At 44.8% G+C, this 17,249-nt stretch overlaps 2 protein-coding genes across 5 annotated transcripts in view; both read left to right on the top strand.

Moving 5' to 3' along the window:
- The first annotated feature begins 8,297 nt into the window (after nucleotides 1-8,297).
- Nucleotides 8,298-10,514, top strand: LOC115180511 (intestine-specific homeobox). 2 transcript variants are annotated; one of them, XM_029742657.1, is made up of 3 exons: nucleotides 8,298-8,758; nucleotides 9,687-9,841; nucleotides 10,031-10,514. In XM_029742657.1, the coding sequence occupies exons 1-3, from the start codon at nucleotides 8,536-8,538 to the stop codon at nucleotides 10,289-10,291; spliced, it is 639 nt and encodes a 212-aa protein (XP_029598517.1). In that variant the 5' UTR covers nucleotides 8,298-8,535; the 3' UTR covers nucleotides 10,292-10,514. The 2 variants fall into 2 exon arrangements, with proteins under 2 accessions (XP_029598517.1, XP_029598518.1); XM_029742658.1 differs by having other exon boundaries at nucleotides 8,299-8,758; nucleotides 9,690-9,841.
- A 4,907-nt stretch (nucleotides 10,515-15,421) lies between these two features.
- LOC115180331 (protein bicaudal D homolog 1) overlaps nucleotides 15,422-17,249 on the top strand; it is a 43,306-nt gene continuing 41,478 nt past the window's right edge. For all 3 annotated transcript variants that reach the window (XM_029742341.1, XM_029742342.1, XM_029742340.1), the window contains exon 1: nucleotides 15,422-16,112. In XM_029742341.1, coding sequence (XP_029598201.1) covers nucleotides 15,897-16,112 — 216 coding nt within the window. In that variant the 5' untranslated portion in view covers nucleotides 15,422-15,896. The remainder of the gene's footprint in view (nucleotides 16,113-17,249) is intronic.

The following is a 17,249-nucleotide window of genomic DNA, read 5'->3' as shown; positions in this document are numbered from 1 at the left end:
AATAATCCTTGGCAAAAAGCCTGGAGGGATTATAAATGGTCCGGAGCCAGTAGGGATAAACCATGGCACGAAGCCTGTAGGAATTATCCATGGCCCGGCACCTGTAGAGATAATCCATGGTAAGAAGCCTCCAGTGATGATCCTTGGTGCGGAACCTGTAGAGATGATCCATGGCATGGAGCCAGCCGCAACGGTCATTAGTCCGGAACCTATGATGACGCCTCCCAGTCCGGAGCCTCCGGCGATGCTTTTCCGTCCGGAGCCTCCAGCGACACTCCTCAGTTCAGAGCCTCCAGCGATGCTCTTCAGTCCGGAGCCTCCAGCGACGCCCTTCAGTCCAGAGCCTCCAGCGACGCTCTTCAGTCCGGAGCCTCCAGTAACACTCTTCAGTCTGGAGCCTCCAGCGACGGTCCGCAGCCCGGAGCCTTCAGCGGTGGTCTGCAGCCCGGAGCCTTCAGCGGCGACCTGCAGCCCAGATCCTCCAGCGGAGGCCTGTAGGTCAGAACCTCCAGCGGTGGTCTACAGCACAGAGCTTCCGGTAATAATCTACAGTCTGATTCCTCCGATAATGATCTACAGGCCAGTGTTACAGAAGCGGAGGGATCTGCGGGCGGAACGGGGGTTACGCCCTGAGCCGGAGCCACCTCCGTTGCTGTAGGATCGGAGGGAGAGGAAGGTTCTGGGTGTAGCACATGAGCCGCCATAGACTTTTGTCACCCTCCCTGCCCTCCCTTTGTGTTTGGGGTTGTTTTTGTTGGGTTTTGTTTGGGTGCAGTCTGAGTCTGCACCTTTGGAGGGGGGGGGGGGTACTGTCACGTCCTGACCCTTGTAAGAGGTCATTTTCCATAGTGGAGTGGTCAGGGCGTGACAGGTGGGTGTTTTGGGTGGTTTTGGTTTTCTGTTTCTATGTGGGGTTTTCTAGATTTCTATTTCTATGTTTTTGTTTTCTATGTTTTGGCCAGGTATGGTTTCCAATCAGAGGCAGCTGTCTATCGTTGTCTCTGATTGGAAGCCATACTTAGGCAGCCTGTTTTTCATGTGTGGGTGTGGGTAGTTGTTTTCCGTTTTGTCAGTGTACCTTACGTAACTGTTGTCGGTTGTTTTGTTCAAGTATCTTCATTAAAAGTCCTTTAGACGACCCACGTTACACTTGTGGGGACTAAGAAAATGTCCCTAATTGGTTACATTTTTGTTCGTTTACTACTCTTGTGGGGACTTCCACATACACATCCATAAAAATACACACATAAACACACACACATACACACAGAATGGGGAGCAAATAGATACATTAACCATCAATGATTCAATGGCGGCCACATCATTAAAAACACATACACACTAACCGGCAGAGTTTTGTTGCTACACTAAATCTACCCTTAGTTGCTTTGAAATAGAAGTTCACTACATCCAAACTACTTAGTGATAAATGATCATATCTAAATCTGAAAAGTCATAGACTACAAACAGATCACTCTAGACTCAGATGTTAAAAGAATGTGTCATTTAGCCTGTAAAAAAAAAATGTTCAAGTGAGAATCATGCAGGTCTGATGCCGAAAAAGAAAGCCTACTTCACCCATATTTAATTTAATTTTTGCAAAAAAAGTAGTGTAGTTAGCTACCCCGCTACATGGCAAAAAACGTACTGAAAACAGGTAGGTGCACTACTTTGTGTGTGTGTGTGTGTCCACCGAAGGTATGTGTGTGTGTGTTGGATTTGATGAGATGAGGACTGAGCTCAGTCCTATGTGAGCCTTACAGTACAGCTAATTACTGACTCTGGATCCAACTCACTGACTGTCTGCATTTCCCTCACTCGCTAAGTCTCTCTTTCTCGCTACACCTCTCTCTCTCTCTCTCTCTCTCTACAGTCCTTTATCTTTCTCTCTCTCTCTTTCCATCTCTTTCTGTCTCTCTTTCTCTCTTTGAATCCCAAGTCCCAGGTCCCCAGTTATCCTTTTTAGGTCAAACTAAACTAAATATACTCACATGTCACCAAATAATTGATTAAAACACACTATTTTTCATTGTCTGTCACCTCAAATGTGTATCTTGACCTGTGTGCACTTACGTTATAAACTTTCATTCATAGGCTAGGTTGTAGCAACCTCATGATGGGTATAGGGGAAATGTGAGTATCATGCAGTAGCCTAAACCTATCAATGTTACATTGAACTGGGTGAATGGAATATGAATGACAGTCATCCAATATGCTGTAATAGAAATAAGGCCATGCTCATGAAAATAAGTTGTCCTCCCTCATCTTAAACGGCACTGACTGCCACTGCAAGTGAGTTAGGGGAGAGAGAGAGAGAGAGAGAAATTATAAAAAACTATCGGCCTATATCGAATCTTCCATTCCTCTCAAAAATTTTAGAAAAAGCTGTTGCACAGCAACTCACTGCCTTCCTGAAGACAAACAATGTATACGAAACGCTTCAGTCTGGTTTTAGACCCCATCATAGCACTGAGACTGCACTTGTGAAGGTGGTAAATGACCTTTTAATGACGTCAGACCGAGGCTCTGCATCTGTCCTCGTGCTCCTAGATCTTAGTGCCGCTTTTGATACCATCGATCACCACATTCTTTTGGAGAGATTGGAAACCCAAATTGGTCTACATGGACAAGTTCTGGCCTGGTTTAGATCTTATCTGTCGGAAAGATATCAGTTTGTCTCTGTGAATGGTTTGTCCTCTGACAAATCAATTGTAAATTTCGGTGTTCCTCAAGGTTCCGTTTTAGGACCACTATTGTTTTCACTATATATTTTACCTCTTGGGGATGTCATTCGAAAAAATAATGTTAAATTTCACTGCTATGCGGACGACACAAAGCTGTACATTTCAATGAAACATGGTGAAGCTCCAAAATTGCCCTCGCTAGAAGCCTGTGTTTCAGACATAAGGAAGTGGATGGCTGCAAACTTTCTACTTTTAAACTCGGACAAAACAGAGATGCTTGTTCTAGGTCCCAAGAAACAAAGATATCTTCTGTTCAATCTGACAATTAATCTGGATGGTTGTACAGTCGTCTCAAATAAAACTGTGAAGGACCTCGATGTTACTCTGGACCCTGATCTCTCTTTTGAAGAACATATCAAGACTGTTTCAAGGACAGCTTTTTTCCATCTATGTAACATTGCAAAAATCAGAAACTTTCTGTCCAAAAATGACGCAGAAAAATTAATCCATGCTTTTGTTACTTCTAGGCTGGACTACTGCAATGCTCTACTTTCCGGCTACCCGGATAAAGCACTAAACAAACTTCAGTTAGTGCTAAATACGGCTGCTAGAATCCTGACTAGAACCAAAAAATTTGATCATATTACTCCAGTGCTAGCCTCCCTACACTGGCTTCCTGTTAAGGCAAGGGCTGATTTCAAGGTTTTACTGCTAACCTACAAAGCATTACATGGGCTTGCTCCTACCTATCTTTCCGATTTGGTCCTGCCGTACATACCTACACGTACGCTACGGTCACAAGACGCAAGCCTCCTAATTGTCCCTAGAATTTCTAAGCAAACGGCTGGAGGTAGGGCTTTCTCCTATAGAGCTCCATTTTTATGGAATGGTCTGCCTACCCATGTGAGAGACGCAGACTCAGTCTCAACCTTTAAGTCTTTACTGAAGACTTATCTCTTCAGTAGGTCCTATGATTAAGTGTAGTCTGGCCCAGGAGTGTGAAGGTGAACGGAAAGGCTGGAGCAACGAACCGCCCTTGCTGTCTCTGCCTTGCCGGTTCCCCTCTTTCCACTGGGATTCTCTGCCTCTAACCCTATTACAGGGGCTGAGTCACTGACTTACTGGTGTTCTTCCATGCCGTCCATGGGAGGGGTGCGTCACTTGAGTGGGTTGAGTCACTGACGTGGTCTTCCTGTCTGGGTTGGCGCCCCCCCCCCCCCCTTGGGTTGTGCCATGGCGGAGATTTTTGTGGGCTATACTCGGCCTTGTCTTCGGACGGTAAGTTGGTGGTTGTAGACATCCCTCTAGTGGTGTGGGGGCTGTGCTTTGGCAAAGTGGGTGGGGTTATATCCTGCCTGTTTGGCCCTGTCCGGGGGTATCATCGGATGGGGCCACAGTGTCTTCTGATCCCTCCTGTCTCATCCTCCAGTATTTATGCTGCAGTAGTTTATGTGCCGGGGGGCTAGGGTCAGTCTGTTTCATCTGGAGTATTCTCTTGTCTTATCCGGTGTCCTGTGTGAATTTAAATATGCTCTCTCTAATTCTCTCTTTCTCTCTTTCTTTCTCTCGGAGGACCTGGCCCTAGGACCATGCCTCGGGACTACCTGGCATGATGACTCCTTGCTGTCCCCAGTCCACCTGGCCATGCTGCTGCTCCAGTTTCAACTGTTCTGCCTGCGGCTACGGAACCCTGACCTGTTCACCGGACGTGCTTGTTGCACCCTCGACAACTACAATGATTATTATTATTTGACCATGCTGGTCATTTATGAACATTTTAACATCTTGACCATGTTCTGTTATAATATCCACCCGGCACAGCCAGAAGAGGACTGGCCACCCCTCATAGCCTGGTTCCTCTCTAGGTTTCTTCCTAGGTTTTTGGCCTTTCTAGGGAGTTTTTCCTAGGGAGTTTTTCCTAGCCACCGTGCCTCTTTCACATGCATTGCTTGCTGTTTGGGGTTTTAGGCTGGGTTTCTGTACAGCACTTTGAGATTTCAGCTGATATACAAAGGGCTATATAAATAACATTTGATTTGATTTGATTTGAGAGAGAGAGAGAGCTTCTGTCCAGTCTTCTTCCCCAATGAAACATTTCTGCATCTCCAGGGAGTTCCAAGGGACTGAAAGCTCCTAAGTCTCGTAATTATTGCAGAACTCAAGATTTCTCTGCACACATGTCTCTTCTATATGTGAGAACACATACACGGACACACACAGAGGTTTTAGCACCATCATAGAAGACACACTCTGGCGCAGAGTGGGCCGTTGTCTGGAGAAGACTTTAATAAGATGAGAGTGCATTACCCTGCTCTCGCTCTCCAGCCTCGTCTCAGAGCAAAACGTATTATATTTTACAAAAATACGTACCACTGTAACGCCCTGGCCATAGAGAGGGGTTTTTGTTCTTTATTTTGGTTAGGCCAGGGTGTTACATTGGGTGGGCGTTCTATGTTCCTTTTTCTATGTTTTTGTATTTCTTTGTTTTGGGCCGTGTGTGGCTCCCAATCAGGCACAGCTGAAGCTCGTTGTTGCTGATTGGGAGTCACACATAAGGAGCATGTTTTTCCTTTGGGTTTTGTGGGTAATTGTTTCTGTTGAGTGTTTTGCACCTGACAGTACTGTTTGGCTGTCAGTTTTCTCGTTTTGTTTTGTGTAGTGTTCTTACGTTAATTAAAATGATGATGAACACTAACTCCGCTGCACCTTGGTCTACTCTCTCTCACGACAGCCGTTACAACCACTCCATTTAGTATGATATGTTACTTTACGATAGGTTACATTATTTTACCCATTTAGTATGATCTATTACATTCGGCTGTTTTAGTATGATATGTTACGTTTGGTATGGTTATATAAGACAATAGAATACTTAAGGCAAAAACTAAAAAAGGGTGGTTGGTTGCACATGGCGTCTACTGTTACCAACCCAAAGGTTGCATCTTTGAATCTCATCACTGACAACTTAATTAGCAACTACTTACTACTTTTTAGCTACTATGCAACTACTTAGCGTGTTAGCTAACACTTCTCCTAACCTTAACCTTAACCCCTAACCTATTGTAGCATATCATACTAAAGCAGTCTAATGTAGCATATAATAATAAAGCAGGTAATATATCACAAAACAGGTCAAAGCAAACTGGTGCAATCAAGATGTAGGACACTATATGTCCTACAATTCGTAATATGTTGTGTGACTGCTATTACATTTGTAGGCCAATGCAATTTAACCTGAATTAAAGTAACATATCATACTAAATGGAGTGGCATGGATTAGACAAAAATATCGTACGTTTTGCTCTGAGACCAGGTTGCTCTCTCTCTCCCGTAAGACAGTATCATGTGATAACACAAGTACTCTACTCTTCGAACCTATTTCTCTCTCTCTACGCACTTTTCAGAATTAATATATCTACTACATGGAGGAGAAGGAGAGAGAGACTAAGAGATGAGAGACTGTCTCTCATTCACTGTGCTATCTATCTCTCCTTAGACAAGGGACAGAAGGGTTGAGAAAGAGAGAACTCCCTTGAGAAGCCTGTGCATCCTCCCTAGGCCAATGCAATCTATTTGTGAATCTGCGGGCCTGGTGATAGGACATCTGCTCCTTTCTGCATCGGTTAGTTTGCCTGGTCAGATAAAACTGGACGATGACGTAACAGTGAGGACAAATGGATAATGTGGGATCATGTAGCAGGTATCAGGGAGGGTCATACATAATGTAGCATTTAACTAACAGGTGGAGTGTCAGGAAGGAGTGGATGGAGGGCCATACAGACAAGATGCAGAGCAGAGGAGCAGGAAGAAGAGAGCGAGAGAGCAGAGGAGGGCCATACAGACAAGATACAGCACAGAGGAACGAGGAGAGGATAGGAGAGGAGAGGAGAGCGCAGATGAGAAGCTTCTGCTAAAGATATTCCCTCCAGTCCCGACTAGTCCAAGTGATTAATGGCATTCTCTTTCTCTCTCTCTTTCTCTCTCTCTCTCTCTCTCTCTCTCTCTTCTCTTTTTTAGCATAGTGGACACTGCCTCTCTGAGAGTAGTTGAAGTGAGCTATGGTGGTTTGGTGTGCAAGGCTGCCATCTAGAGGTGCAGTAATTGTAAGAACACCATTGTTATTCAGGACCATCTCTCTCTCCAAAATATCCTCCCAGAATTTTAGATGTATCGCTTTGGATGGAGCGGGAACATCCATCTCCTACTTTACCCACCCACCCATCCACACACACACACACACGCGCACGCGCACACGCACACCCTCCCCCATGCATCCTTAACAGAAGAAATACTCCCCCCTCCACTCTCGCTCTGAAATATAAATGAATACACTTCCCACATTGCTTTTCCCAAAACAACTTTTCTATTTCCTCTCTCTACTTTATTATGTGTTTCCAGACGAAGTCCCTAAGTAGGAAGTAGCTCCCAAAGTTCCTGTGGGGTTCTGGGAATCAGCTCTGTGTAACATGAATAGTAACTTAATTTCCTGGACGTGGGTTGTAGTGTTTTCTTATAGATGCGAGAGGCAGAGTAGAATTCATTTGAATTGGGGTAGAAGTGCTCCATAAACAGTGGCCTTCTTCCTAATGACCACATGGAGGTGCTATAAAACCCCACCTCAGTCAGGTCATAACTGCAGAGCCTATCACTGGATAGAGGGTGCATCTCAATAGTCTGACGTGATTTCCTCCCCTCGCTCTCCTTGTCTCCCCTTCGCCGCTTCTTGTTATGCATTGAAGGAGACATAATAGATGACAGCAGCATAGCAATGTTTACCTATCAGGTGTTTGCCCCCAACAGAACAGATCTTCCATATGGGTGCAGAGGAATGAGAGGAGACGAGGAGAGGTGGAGAGGAAGCCAATTCAGACTATTGATACGCAGCCAGAGTTCACCAAAAGGCCACACACTATTCCGTAGATAGATAGTGTTATCAAGTCAGCTAATTGTGTATCGTAAACACATGAGCCAAAACGCTATTATGATCAATGAACACATTGATCTTTTCTGGGCTTTTATAGTAGCCCCAGTCTCATTATGATGTATCATTCATTTGGACTCATTTTGCAATCAAACGCAAGGACAACTCAGAAAATTGAATATCATTTTGGGGATGTTTCTGAGTTTGGCAAAGAGGTTTAGCTGGCTTACTCTGGTTGCTAAATCTCTTTCTGATGTAGCCAACTTTGTGGCATGTCAACAACAAAGAATTTGTCCAGAGCAGAAACAGAATGCTACCCTTTATAGCTCAGCTACACTCTTGAGTGTTAATTAAATTATACATTTATAATCTTCAAAGTTTCTCAACATTGAATGAGAACAGTCAGCTGTCAAGGTAAAGGAGTTTATGGCAGTGTGTGAGTTACACAGTAAACCTGCTCCTCCTTCTATTGATCCTAATGATCCACTGCATTGGCCTACAGATCCTATCTGTCTTTACCTGGGGACACAGTTATGACACATGATAGGAGTTACATGACAGAGAGGTAGCGAGACTAGGAAGGAAGACAGACAGACAGAAATCGACCTACGGCGAGAGAACAGGCTGGACAGAAAGAGACACAGAGAGACAGACAGGCAGACAAAAGGGAGGAAGAGAGACCGAGAGGAAGAGAGCGATAGAGCAAGAGAGGGAGAGAGAGACAGAGAGAGAGAGAGAGACAGAAAGAGAGAGAGAGAAAAGCTAGTCTGAATCCTAGACTACAGACAACCAGTGAGGGGACCAGGAGGTGTAACAAGGAAACAGTTGTACCCCGTCTACAGAGCTCTGATTAGCAGGCTGGGTCACCCTCTACGGAGGAGACTTCTGGAAGTCGGTGGAGGGGAACCAGATTGGCCGGTGGTGCAGGATATGTCAGGGCACCATGGAGGCCCACAGAGACAGACTCCAGAGTGTGTCCCCCCCAAGGTGTTGTCTCACTCCATTGAGCGGATCCTGAGGAGAGCACCGTGTCTGGATGGGGAGGAGAGACGGGGTGGAGGAGAGGAGGAGAGAGGGAGCATGGCGGGAGAGACGGGGTCTGTGTGTGTGAAGACCACCGCTGAGCAACAGCCTAAAGTCAACAGATGCCCAGGTGTGTTTAGTCAGTGGTTTCAAAGGCTCAGTTTGTTGGAGCAGGCTGTGGATTTGATGAACTGTATGCTGTGGTTTTGATCAAAGTACCTGCTAAATGACCCTATTATTAACAGTAGAAAATTTGAATATCCAAAATACAAGGGGAAACTCATTTCAATGAAGCAAGATAAATAGATAAGGACATTGTATATTCAATAGTGTAGATTGCGTTTCTTGTGCTACAGCCTTCTAAACTGTAGAGTTTAACTCAGAGGGTGGACACAGAGTAAGTACTGTACACGTAATTGTAACAGTATTGAATGAGGCTTTCTATTTTATTTGAAGAAGGTTTAAGTTTGTTCTTGCTAAGTGTTTCTATCCTCTCCGGTGTACTAAAGCTCAGGTACTGCAGAGCCAAGGCAGGGGTTGTTTCATGGTTTTGTGCTTTTTTTCTACCCTTTTGATGGTGGTGCTTTGATGTTGATTTTCAAAAATGTCTGTTAGTGATTCATAAACGTCTTTTCTAAAAGCGGCTTAGGGAATTGGATTACTTCAAATTCTATTCTGGAGGAAAATAAAAAAATAACGACAATAAACAAAACAATTCTAATCAAAAATACACTTGAGACATGGTAATGACAATTATTGTGTGTCTATGGGTTGTTTTAACATTTTCTGAAGGACAAACATTTTCTGCAAATATGTTTCCCCCTGTGCATTTAGTGCACAGATAATAACTTATTTCCTGTCAAAACAGTTTCTGTAACTGTCAAGGTCTACTTGTATTTGGATAGTTACCTGTAAATAGACTTAAAGTGACATATTTAGCTAAACAGCCAAACACATTTACAGAGTTTGCTAAATATCTGCTTTCCGTTTAGAAAGCAATAAAGTGTGTGTGTGTGTGTGTGTGTGTGTGTGTGTGTGTGTGTGTGTGTTGTTTGGAGTAGTGTCGCGGAGCAGCCGTCGGCGGGTACGAACCACATTCACCTCAGCCCAGCTAGAGGTGCTAGAGAGGTTCTTCCAGGAAAGCCAATACCCTGACATACATTCCAGAGAACTACTGGCGTCCCAAACACAGCTGTCAGAGGCACGAGTACAGGTAGGTACACTACTCTGTGTGTGTGTGTGTGTGTGTGTGTGTGTGTGTGTGTGTGTGTGTGTGTGTGTGTGTGTGTGTGTGTGTGTGTGTGTGTGTGTGTGTGTGTGTGTGTGTGTGTGTGTGTGTGTGTGTGGTTGGTTTCCTGATGGTCCTCTAACATATCTGCTGTGTGTTGTCATCCTGACCCAGATATGGTTCCAGAACCGCCGGGTCAAGTGGAGGAAGACTGGAGTTCTGGGAGAGAGCAGAGCATTGGACGAACTCTCAGACACCGACCAACAGTCTGGGAGGATGGTGCCGCTTCCTCCGCTGATTGGATCCCTCCAAACCAGGCCACACCCACTACGGCACAGGCTCTTCCTCTCCAGGCCACCCTACCATCCCATTGGTGTTTACCAGCACTTCCTGCCCAAGCTCCACCCAGCCCTGGTACACTACTCTGAGCCCTAGCTGCTTCCCCTCCCAGCCCAGTCCTAGTTGACCCCAATGACACACACCATACCTGGACACACACTCAGCTGACAGACGCACACACGTCTTGTACGTCAAGTATGTCTGTCCCGGTACATATGTGTTTTCTGTACGAAAAACAATTCAACTGATACAGAAGTCTGCTATTTTCATTAATTTCATACAAAGTATCATAAATAAAGGTCTTCGGTCTGAGCATGAATAGCTGATCCAGGTGTGTTGTTCTATGGCTGGAATGAAACACCCAGTAGCTCTCCAGGACCAGAGTGGGAGAGTTGGAGACCCATGTCCTAGACTGATCCTGGGTTCTCTGGGATTCTGAGAAACACTCTGACGCAGTCATCATCATCAGTGTTACGTCCCTTCCAGACGGCAGACCAGGCGGTGTGTGCAGAGTCAACCATATAGTTCCTTGAATCTGAGAAGTCCTCTCAAAGGTTAAAGTAGTTTATGTGATATTACATTTTAGTCATTTAGCAGACGCCCTTATCCAGAGCAACTTACAGTAGTGAATGCATACATTTCATTTCATACATTATTTTTCTGTGCTGGCCCCCCGTGGGAATCAAACCCACAACCCTGGTGTTGCAAACACCATGCTCTACCAACTGAGCTACAGGGATGATTAATAGGGCAATGTTCTGGAGTCTTTAAACAATGAATATTTATGGGTGACGATTGCCAAGGAAACCATTATATATTATCATTATGTATTTATAGTAGAAACTCAATAAATTACATGTAGCCTACACATACAGTGCCAGGGTTTGAGAGAGAAAGAGAGAGAGAGAGAGAGTGGGAGAGAGAGAGAGAGGGAGAGAGAGAGAGAGAGAGAGAGAAATGAAGAAAGAAAGAGGGTTATTTCAGACGATACAGGGCCTATAAAAGGGATAGTATGTTGAGATTTCAGATTATTACTCAATTGTTTTATTGCACTTTAAATATATGGTACGTCAATGATACTACCTTATCTTAATTCACCTGGGGTGAATCTGAGGGTAGGGCAGGTGTACAGTCATCATCTGAGACAGACACACACACACACGCACACACACAACCAGGTGTAGAGTCATCACAAATGTGGAAGATGGTTAAGTGTTTCAGTGTTGCAGATAGAAATACAGTAGATCAATAGCTCTCAATAGATCTCATAAATTCAATCTCTGAGAATGATGTTTTTAACTGCAAAGTTCTGGAAATGTCATCCCACTTGAACACATGGTCTACTAAATGTTTCTCAAATCCAGTCCTAAGGAAACAACTGGTCAATGGCTTGATGAGTAGTTGATTCATTGAACCGGGTGTGTCAGAGTCAATGAATGGGCTGGAGTAAACATGTGCAGCGCTGTGCTGTGAGACCTCAGGACTGGTGTTGAGGAACCCTGATCAGAATATTTCAGTGAAATGGTTTGTTCCATCCTTCACCTGACCACATTGGTGTAGCTGTGACGGCGCTCTTGCCTTGACTCAACAGCACTTCTTCCCTCTGCTGAACTTTTGACCCCCTCTTATCTGTGTTTTCAGGCGCTTCGCATTTGGATGAACCCTGTGTTATAAGAGTCTTATCAGATGAGCTAAGATGTGTCCCCGTCCACAGGCTGACATTAGAACACACACACCAGTTTGGCCAAAGGCTGGCAGATTTCTGGGGGTGTTATAACATTTTCCAAGAATTTGTTTGGTGTGTTTCCGAAATGCCTGAAGTGCTGAGCTTTAACCAACGTCCAAAGATCAAAGTCATGCATTTCAAATAGAGGAACATTTCATTTTCATTTCACAGTTCTGTATAACTTGTTTTTTATGGCGTGACCAGTGCGTGGTACACCGTATAAATGTATATTGATTTATGTTTTTAATAAGATGCGCTTGTTATCACTTCATTTCAAATGTATATCAGGAAACAATAAAAGTATCTAAGGGACCGAAGTAGGCTACTGAAAGCTGATGGATGATGGATAACGGTGGATAATTCTAACGCATGTTTGAAAATAAATTAGACTCTGTTTCAGATATTTTGATGAGCTTAGCATGTATGTCCTCTTGTGGTTCAATAAGGGTATCACAGGTCTGACACCTTATTTCTGTGTTCCTGGTTTGAACAGGTGATGGTGCTGTAGGACTTAGAATAGGCTACAGTAGAGAAGCTATCTCTACTTTTGCGTCCTCTCCTGGCTCGAACATGATATTGTTTCCTGTCATCTTTCTCACTATGATTTGTATAAGCGGCCTATCTGGAGCATATAAATAAACATCATAGGGTCATTGCAGTTGACACATCAGGATCTAGGCTAAAATATACCAGGGGTCCCAATAGGGACCATATACAGTGCCTTCGGAAAGTATTCAGACCCCTTGACTTTTTAATTCAATTGTTTTTTCCCCCTCATCAATCTACACACAATACCCCATAATGACAAAGCAAAAAGAGGTCAATAGATTTTTAAAATCATAAAAAAATATGTACAGTATATCACAAAAGTGAGTACACCCCTCACATTTTTGTAAATATTTAAGTATATCTTTTCATGTGACAACACTGAAGAAATGACACTTTGCTACAATGTAAAGTAGTGAGTGTACAGCTTGTATAACAGTGTAAATTTGCTGTCCCGTCAAAATAACACAACACACAGCCATTAATGTCTAAACCGCTGGCAACAAAAGTGAGTAAACCCCTAAGTGAAAATATCCAAATTGGGCCCAAAGTGTCAATATTTTGTGTGGCCACCATCATTTTCCAGCACTGCCTTAACCCTCTTGGGCATGGAGTTCACCAGAGCTTCACAGGTTGCCACTGGAGTCCTCTTCCACTCCTCCATGACGACATCACAGAGCTGGTGGATGTTAGAGACCTTGCACTCCTCCACCTTCCATTTGAGGATGCCCCACAGATGCTCAATAGGGTTTAGGTCTGGAGACATGCTTGGCCAGTCCATCACCTTTACCCTCAGCTTCTTTAGCAAGGCAGTGGTCGTCTTGGAGGTGTGTTTGGGGTCGTTATCATGTTGGAATACTGCCCTGCGGCCCAGTCTCCGAAGGGAGGGGATCATGCTCTGCTTCAGTATGTCACAGTACATGTTGGCATTCATGGTTCCCTCAATGAACTGTAGCTCCCCAGGGCCGGCAGCACTCATGCAGCCCCAGACCATGACACTCCCACCACCATGCTTGACTGTAGGCAAGACACACTTGTCTTTGTACTCCTCACCTGGTTGCCACCACACACGCTTGACACCATCTGAACCAAATAAGTTTATCTTGGTCTCATCAGACCACAGGACATGGTTCCAGTAATCCATGTCCTTAGTCTGCTTGTCTTCAGCAAACTGTTTGCGGGCTTTCTTGTGCATTATCTTTAGAAGAGTCTTCCTTCTGGGACGACAGCCATGCAGACCAATTTGATGCAGTGTGTGATGCCATCTATTTTGTGAAATGCACCAGTCCCTCCTGCAGCAAAGCACCCCCACAACATGATGCTGCCAGCCCCGTGGTTCACGGTTGGGATGGTGTTCTTCGGCTTGCAAGCCTCCCCCTTTTTCCTCCAAACATAATGATGGTCATTATGGCCAAACAGTTCTATTTTTGTTTCATCACACCAGAGGACATTTCTCCAAAAAGTACGATCTTTGTCCCCATGTGCAGTTGTAAACCGTAGTCTGGCTTTTTTTAATGGCGGTTTTGGAGCAGTGGCTTCTTCCTTGCTGAGCGGCCTTTCATGTTATGTTGATATAGGACTCGTTTTACTGTGGATATAGATACTTTTATACCTGTTTCCTCCAGCATCTTCACAAGGTCCTTTCTGTTCTGGGATTGATTTGCACTTTTCGCACCAAAGTACGTTCATCTCTAGGAGACAGAACGCGTCTCCTTCCTGAGCGGTATGACGGCTGCGTGGTCCCATCGTGTTTATTCTTGCGTACTATTGTTTGTACAGATGAACGTGGTACCTTCAGGCATTTGGAAATTGCTCCCAAGGATGAACCAGACTTGTGGAGGTCTACAATGTTTTTCTGAGGTCATGGCTGATTTCTTTTGATTTTCCCATGATGTCAAGCAAAGAGGCACTGAGTTTGAAGGTAGGCCTTGAAATACATCCACATGTACACCTCCAATTGACTCAAATGATGTCAATTAGCCTATCAGAAACTTCTAAATCCATGACATTCATTTCTGGAATTTTCAAGCTGTTTAAAGTCACAGTCAACTTAGTGTATGTAAACGTCTGACCCACTGGAATTGTTATATCACCCTGCATCCCACTGCTGGCTTGCTTCTGAAGCTGAGCAGGGTTGGTCCTGGTCAGTCCCTGGATGGGAGACCACATGCTGCTGGAAGTGTTGTTGGAGGGCCAGCAGGAGGCACTCTTTCCTCTGGTCTAAAAAATATCCCAATGCCCCAGGGCAGCGATTGGGGACATTGCCCTGTGTAGGGTGCTGGCTTTCAGATGGGATGTTAAACGGGTGTCCTGACTCTCTGTGGTCACTAAGATCCCATGGCACTTATCATAAGAGTAGGGGTGTTAACCCTGGTGTCCTGGCTAAATTCCCATTCTGACCCTCATACCATCACGGTCACCTAATCATCCCCAGTTTACAATTGGCTCATTCATCCCCCTCCTCTCCCCTGAAACTATTCCCCAGGTCGTTGCTGTAAATGAGAATGTGTTCTGTCAACTTACCTGGTAAAATACATTTAAAATAAACAAGTTAAATAATCTGTCTGTAAACAATTGTTGGAAAAATGACTTGTGTCATTCACAAAGTAGATGTGCTAACCGACTTGGCAAAACTATAGTTTGTAAACAAGAAATTTGTGGAGTGGTTGTAAAACTAGTTTTAATGACTCCAACCTAAGTGTATGTAAACTTCCGACTTCAACTGTATATATAGGGATCAGGTATATCAGGGGTCCTTGGGTGAAAATGATTGGGAACCCCTGGTGTAGGGGGATGATATAAAACAAATGATTAAGCCTATAAGCAAATGATTAAGCCAAATGATTAAGCCTTCTTGCCACATTCGTTTATTAATAATCCGTGACCACCAACGGTGAAGAAAGGGTGTAAAAGCAACAGGTGTCATCGTCGACATTAACATGGTCCTCCTTGTCTGTGGGCCAACCCAGCGTGACGGGCAGTATTCACACCGTACCGCAGAGGGAGAGATGTGCCGGTGAACGGTCGACGTCACAGCCAAAGGCAGCAGAAGGATGGGCGAGAGTTGTGTGTACCTTGACGCTGCTTCATGGCAATAGAGAGAGATGGCGCCCGCATCCCGATGAATAAGCAAAAAAAGAAGAGGAAAAAGGATGATGCTGGACCCTACTACGCCTAGAGGGGAAACCGTTCAATTGAACACATCAGCTATTGAGGGATTCATCTCTCTTTCACAATCATTTCGCTCCGGGGATGTTAACGCCCTTTTCATGCGTTTTTAAACTCCTCGGTTGATTCCTTCCAACGGAGGAGGTGAGGAGATTGTTGTCCGGTAGGCTACATCTGTTTTCTTCCTCCGCTTCTCTGCTCATCCGACGCAGGGGCGAGGAGAAGAGGAGGATAGGAGAGAAGGGGAAGAGAGGGAGGGCGATGGCTGCTGGAGGAGGATGCGGGGAGACGGTGGAGCAGTGCCGGGCAGAGGTGGAGCGTTTGACCCGTGAGCTGGCGGAGGCGAACCGGGAGAAGGTCCGGGCTGCGGAGTGCGGTCTGGTGGTTCTGGAGGAGAACCAGACCCTGAAGCAGCAATATTCGGATCTAGAGGCCGAGCAAGAGGCGCTCCGACAGGAGCTGGAGCAGCTACAAGAGGTATCAACCACTTAAAACACCCTATTAAATAACACCCTAAGTTAACCATAAACATTGGCCTATGTGATATAAGTTCAGTGCTTCCTGGAAATGTATTCGTAAACATGCATTTGTTAGTTAGCCTCCAAATCCAACTTCATTCGGCCCCCATTCGGGTAGACTACATCCCTTCCAAGGGATGGGTGATGTCAGCGAGATTTGGGCAGGGCCCCTCGCCTCATCCACAGAAGTTGGCATCAGTCAGACACCCCACAGCGGATCTGAGACTGTCAGAGATACACAGGCCTCAGCAGAACTGGGAGGGGACGGAGAGGGCTTTGTTGTCCGAGCAGGGAGTAGCGTAGTAACTTGATGCTATGCGCAAGTCTGACACGCAGGTATGGGCTTTCCAAGGTGTGCTACTGATGCGCATTTTGGTGCAATGGAATATCATATGTTTGTTGTGGTAAGCTACTTTGCGTGGCTGAACCATAAACTATGGTTGTTATTATGTGTCAAACAGCTTTTGCATGCCTCTTTAAACAGATTTTTTTAAGAGATACTGAATTCTGCAATACACTTGAACACCTATGGGGGGAAGTGTTAACCATCTATTCATAAAGTAGGTCTGTGAAACATTGTGTAAGCTATACAGTACTTAGAGAATGGTGTACTATAGTGGTACTATCTGGCTGGCAGACTCACTAAGTGGCACACCCACATTTGGGTTAGTCATGTCCTGCTCTAAGAGTCACACCTCTAAAATCATCACAGGAGGACAGTGCTCTCTCCTCTCTTCCTCTCCTCTTCCTCTCTCCTCTCTCTGTCTCACTCTTCTCTCTGTCCTCTGTTCTCCTATTCTCTCTTCTCTCTCTCTCTCGCTCTCTCTCTCTCTCTCTCTCTCTCTCGCTCCTCTCCATATCCTTTGTTCTCTGTTCAGAATTGGTGTCTGTCTCACTTCTTCCCCACATCTTTTTCTCTGATTGTTCCCAGCGAACATGTGCTTCACAATAAATCAGTCAGTATTTTCAAATTCACTAGAGTTTGATATAAAAACAAAACAAGATTACAAAGCAAATCAAGGGCATCATCAGCCTGACAGAACTTGATTTAACCATAATGCTATATTATTGGTCTAATCAAAGCAAGCCTTTTCTC

This window comes from Salmo trutta, chromosome 40, assembly GCF_901001165.1.
Source record: "Salmo trutta chromosome 40, fSalTru1.1, whole genome shotgun sequence".
Lineage (NCBI taxonomy): Eukaryota > Metazoa > Chordata > Actinopteri > Salmoniformes > Salmonidae > Salmo > Salmo trutta.
Note: the sequence above shows the minus strand (reverse complement) of the source record. Positions and strands in the feature narration are given on the sequence as shown.